This window comes from Adiantum capillus-veneris, chromosome 17 (genome assembly GCF_014529385.1).
Source record: "Adiantum capillus-veneris isolate H3 chromosome 17, ASM1452938v2, whole genome shotgun sequence".
In the NCBI taxonomy this organism is placed as follows: Eukaryota; Viridiplantae; Streptophyta; class Polypodiopsida; order Polypodiales; family Pteridaceae; genus Adiantum; species Adiantum capillus-veneris.
This window is the reverse complement of record NC_140947.1, coordinates 66683008-66689007: the sequence shown is the minus strand read 5'-3', so window position 1 is coordinate 66689007 and position 6000 is coordinate 66683008. Positions and strand designations below refer to the sequence as shown.

At 46.0% G+C, this 6000-nt stretch overlaps 1 protein-coding gene across 1 annotated transcript in view; it reads left to right on the top strand.

The window, feature by feature from the left end:
• The first annotated feature begins 316 nt into the window (after positions 1-316).
• Positions 317-6000, top strand: part of LOC147437416 (protein phosphatase 2C and cyclic nucleotide-binding/kinase domain-containing protein) — a 69885-nt gene continuing 64201 nt past the window's right edge. The window contains exons 1-2 of the mRNA XM_086486947.1: positions 317-906; positions 978-2266. Of these exons, the coding sequence (XP_086343073.1) occupies positions 1220-2266 (1047 nt within the window). The 5' untranslated portion in view covers positions 317-906; positions 978-1219. The remainder of the gene's footprint in view (positions 907-977; positions 2267-6000) is intronic.

The following is a 6000-nucleotide window of genomic DNA, read 5'->3' as shown; positions in this document are numbered from 1 at the left end:
TTGTGGAAGTATCGCCTAAGGGCCCTCGTTTGCTTGGCATGCTTATGGGGCTAAGCAAACAGGTTCAAAGCGGCTCCTAGTATGGCCTCCATCGGTTCTATGGGGGAGACCTCTTAGAGAGCGGTTTGAAATGGTGTGTGATATTATGCTAACTAATGGAAGGTAGGCATGTGGCTTCAAACTGTCACATAAAAGCCAATCATAAAATAACATAGTCCCTGCCAGAAGGGCAGCTAAACTTGGAGGGGGCTGGTAGATAAGGGGATGCGCCAAATGTAGCAGAGGTCAGAGAGAGAGAGAGAGAGAAAGAGAGAGAGAGAGCCAAAACTGTCCGTCTTCTGCGCCATAGCCTACGCCTTGCATGTATTGCACTATCAGAGACGTTGTGGCAATCTAGTAAATCGGTGTTAGTGACAGAAGCATTAGGGTTTAGCAGAAATGTCGAGATAGCTGTCGCTGGATTGCGCGGATACAATGCGGCGAATTTTGCGAAGGTAGCACCCTGGATACAATGCAATTAGGGTTCAGGGTAAGGTTTCGGTGATCGTGTTGGCGGGCCAGAAGAGAGAAGATAGAGACACAAAGGTCGCCATAGCTGGGCTATAAGGGGATTGCTGGCCTTGGAAAAGCGCGACTCATCAGCAGAGGAGGTGCTGGCACTTTTAACTGTGGACTACTAGGCCCCAACTTTCGTTGCTTTCATCCAACCTTTGCTGTCATCTGGGTCCTTTTTTTTGGCCCCATCTTTTGTACGCATCCTCACTCTCTCACTCTCTCTCTCTCTCTCTTTGAATCACACACATCACAAGTACACATGCACACACCCATACTACAAGGCAGGTGACTTGACACCATATCTAACCTGCGTTGTCAAAGCTTAGCCACAGCCTCAGTCGCGACAGCAGAGTATGTGTTATGTCTTGAAGTGTAGCTCTTCTCATTATCTGCAGATGCATAGCTCACAGTGTGTGGAGCAGGATTGTTGATCGCAGCACCCTGAACCAGATGTGCATGAGAAGCTCATGCAAGCATACCTAGTGAGCGGATTGCATCTGCGGCCAGCTTGGTAAGATTGTCATGTTCTGTGGCATGCTACTTGGTGCACCCCTTTTACGTGGTTGCAGGCGAACTGCCCATATGCCGACCACATCGATGCCCCCTCTGCCATCGAATTTCCGGATTTTTGTACCTCATTCTTCCTTTGTCTGATTGTCACTCAATGGGTTGCATCTATGCAAAACCCAATGGTGGGAAGCCTTGCTTCTCGTGGCCATGGAGGAGAGCTGCAGGAAGGAACGATGCCAATTCTTCTGCTCGACATATCGAAAGCATGACTGTTGACGAGGACAAGGATGGTGATGTTGATGCAGAGAGTGGAGATGAGCCCACCCCTCTCTTTTCTACTACAGATGTAGATGCAGGGTTACCCCGCCTTTCTCGCTTATCTGGACAGTACCTTCCTCCTAGTGGATCACGTGTTGCCAGAGTGCCGAGCTGCAATTTTGAATTGCGCTACTCTTATCTTTCTCAAAGAGGTTACTATCCGGAAGCTTTAGACAAGGCAAATCAAGACAGTTTTTGCATTCACACGCAATTTGGCAGGGGCCCAAATGACCATTTCTTCGGAGTCTTCGATGGGCATGGCGAATACGGAACACAGTGTTCACAGTACGTAAAGAAACATCTATGTGAGAATCTTTTGAAGGACAAACATTTTAATACAGATATTGTTCAAGCATACCATTCGGCATTTACAAGTACTAATGTTCAGCTTCATCGTCATAGTATTGATGACTCGATGAGTGGCACAACGGCTGTAACAGTCCTAGTTCGTGGCAAGACACTCTATGTAGCCAATGTAGGGGACTCGAGGGCTGTCTTGGCAGAAAAAAAAGGGAAAGATTTGATTGCAGTAGACTTGTCAAGTGATCAAACACCTTTCAGGTCCGATGAGTGTGCTAGAGTCAAGCTATGTGGTGCAAGGGTCTTGACATTGGATCAGTTAGAGGGCTTGAAGAATCCAAATGTGCAGTGTTGGGGTGGTGATGATGATGATGATGGGGATCCACCGCGGTTGTGGGTTGCGAATGGAATGTACCCAGGAACAGCGTTTACTCGCAGTATTGGGGACAAGATTGCTGAACAGATAGGTGTTATTGCAGTGCCGGAAGTGCTTGCCATGGAGCTCACAACTAACAATCCTTTCTTTGTGATAGCAAGTGATGGAGTTTTTGAGTTTCTTTCAAGCCAACAAGTTGTTGACATGGTAAGCTTCCTTCTCTAGTACAGCCTAGAACTCTCTCTCTCTCACACACACACACACACACACACACACACACACACACACACAAGACGAAGACAGGCTTTATGTCCTGCGGAAAATTTGCCACACTGAACAATTGCTACAATGAAAGATAAATATGACTAGTATTTGGTTCTAAGTTCACACCAAGATCCTGGCGGAGTTGAGACCTGTCTAAACTATAATGAAGAAGCTATCATGATAGGCAGCTGCAGTAACTCACATGCCTTCATGTGAACCGAGAAGAGACTTGTTTCTTCATTATTTGATCATGTTCATGAAAAAGCATCGCTGATGGTTGTCGGGCATTGATGACATTAGTAGGGATGTCGTAGTATTTAGCCAATACTATGCAAGATGGAGCTGATGGGTATATTATCTTGTGGATGACTACCATGACTCTATACCTTGCACTTTCCTTTAAAGGTGAATCTGGGCTTATTCTGGATTTATCCAGGTATATAAGTCCTTACTTCATATGATATTCTGGGTTGGAAAGATGTGCTCAATTACTTGGTTTCTTCTATACTTATTTTTCATTATTAGTAGGTCCTTTTGTCTTTTATGTCTATATGTAACATTGCTGGACAACCTTGGTGAGTTTCTCTTTAGTAGTGACCACATACATTGTCAATCTCTCTCTCTCTCTCGCACCTGCTCCTGCTGCGCGCTGATGACATCTCTCGCACCTGCTGCTGCTGCGCGCTGGTGACCTGCGTGCACTGCGGGCGCTGCCGCTGTAGGCCACTTGCCCCTTGTCGCGAATGTGAGCAGACCCAGCCCTGGTTGCGACAGCTGGTCCCACTCGAGCTACAACCCACATGGGCTGTGGGCTATCGCGCCACCTATTGGGGCTGCCCACCCTCTCTCTCTCTCTCTCTCTCTCTCTCTCTCTCTCTCTCTCTACATTGGCTACCAGCACACCATGGCCACATGAATGACACTGTGAACCTGCGAATTTCCAGAAGCGGCCTCTCTGTCAGGTCCTCACCTACACGCACCATGGGACCCAAACCAATACAACAAACAACCCCCCCGAAACCGGACATCATGGAAGGGAATACGCCACCATGCTCATTACGAGACATATGGGGACTCATCTCCTCGATGCATACCACCATCATGAAGCATTCAAAGACCTAGCTCTGAAAAACCAAGAATTGGAACACAAGCTCCAAATGCAAGACCTACGAGTCCGACACCAAGAGGAGAAGATGCAGGAGCTCCAGGGTGCTCTTGATAAGCACACAGCTACAATGCAAGACACGCTAGCCACACATGATGAAAAGATTGCGCAAATGAATGTATCTGAGGCTCTTGGAAAGATGCATTGACAAACACACCAATGCCTCAGACTTCCTCAATGAACAGAGACATACATGCTAATGAGGATGACAAAGAATACACCGAACAAGAGAAAAGAAAAATGAACATCGTGATACGGGGCATCCCCGAATATGACAATGAGAAGGTCATTACCTTGAACACCGACATCACGGAAATGATCTCCGCTAACTTCGGAATGCATGATGTGGTGGTATATGGTGCACATCGAGTAGGTAAGAAGAAACCTGAAGCAAATCGGGCAATCGTATGCACACTTCTGGATGCCCGCAAGAGGGCTATTATCCTCGAAAACGCCCGCATCTACTTAAAGGATAGCTCCCTATACATCAATGAAGATAGAACGCCGAACCAACAAAAGACTAGACGTGAAGCATACGAAGCTCGCATGAACAAAAAAACAGCCCAAGCGGACACGAAAGGGTAAGAAAAAGAGGAAACAAAATGACAATGCGAGACCCATGGGATCACGGAACTACACGTAACAAGTTGGAATTGCAGAGGCTTCCCGTGGCATAAAGGAGAAGGATTAACGGAAGTCCTACCACAAGCCGACATTCTCTTTTTATTGGAAACATGGGAACACGATGCATGTAGAATACCACACATTGAAGGATATGTCACACACTCCCTACGGATGCCATGTACAAAAATGAGGGGACAAGGAGGAGTTGCGGTGATATACCGAGAGGAACTCAGAAAAATGATCTCAATTTGCACGACAGATGCTCATAACCGGTACATATGGATCAAGATTGACACAATACCTAAACCTATGTTCATTGCCGGGTGCTACTCTCCCATAGAGAGTCACCATTCTATGGTGCCTTCAATGTAGAGAAGAATTACCCTTTCGAGGATCTGTATGCCGATATCCATGCCTATGCACAAGAAGGGATGATTATGCTTATTGGGGACATGAATGCTCGCATAGCACATGCGCAAATGCAAATGGTGGGTCTCATGTCACCTCCAATGCTTGAACATAATGAGATACTAGATCCCACATGGGAGAGATGTTCGAAAGATCCCATTACAAACCCGCAAGGTATTGCATTGCTCAGTATGATGACATCCTTACAACTAATCGCCGTCAATGGAACAAGTAAGTTTGAAAAATCGGGAGAATGCACATGCTACACGGCCAACAAAGGCATGAGTGTTATTGATTATGTATTGATTGTATATGAGGCATCCCATATTGTAAGTAATTTTACAATTGGGAAGAGGTCACCTAATTCGGACCACACCCCAATCCATGTATGGCTACAAGTTCCCACTCAATAAGCACAAAAACAGCCCCATGCCTGATCATGGACATACAAAATGCAAGTGGACAAGAAAAGAATGTATGCAGAACATCTATACAATGCACTTGCTCATGTATCCATGCCATCACACATTAAACAAACATGGCCAATTTTCAAACAAGCTCTATGTGACGCCGTGGAACAAACAATGGGAAAAACGCATCGGCGAGGAAATCATGTTAAAGGGCTACCGCATAACCCATGGTTTGATGAAGAGTGCAAGTATGTAAAAAAACAATTGCGGGCACTGTTAACGACGAACACGGAATGGGAAACTCTATCAAAAGACTACACAAATCTCAAGAGGCGGAAAAGAAGAAACTGTCACAAAGTGATGACATGGCGGATAGCAAAAACCCTAATTTCTGCCAGAAACCCTAAAAATCCTGCAAACCCTAATTTTTGCCAAAAACCCTAAATTCCGAAAATCGCGGAGGCGGATTATTATTTTTTGGAAAATGATGAGCGACGCGAATTTTGCTTTTGCTTTTTTTTATACAAAAAAAGAGAAAAGACTCTCTAAGAGAGAGAGAGAACTGATGCTTTTGATTTTAAAAGCTTTTGGGGCTCTGCTTTTGGGCATCCCTTGTAACCTTTAAATTAGTGGTGAGGGCCTCACTTCTCAGGGCATCTGGACGCAGAGTCTGAGAGTGAAACCCTAACCGCTCTCTTGTACTTTGATGATTGATTAATATAAAAAGAAATACCGAAAGGGGCGCCAGTCTTTGGGGCCAATATCTCTAGGCACGGAACTCCGCCGGGCCAGTGCAAATCTATTGTGATCTGTGAATTGTTTTGAAGTGGTTATTTGGTGCTGTCGCGGTTGATTCTTGACTTGGAGTGTGCAAGTATGTTACAGTGGTATCAGAGCACGGCCGATTTCTCTTCTACGGGAAATCCGATCCCCGAATTTTTTTCCGCGGCACCTATGGCTTCAGGCAATGATCAATCGACTCCCTCTGCATCTGGAGATGCGGGCTGGGATCACAACGAAGATTCAGGCAGAGAGTATGGCCCGCCTTGGCCTACTTAGGCGGAGCGGCG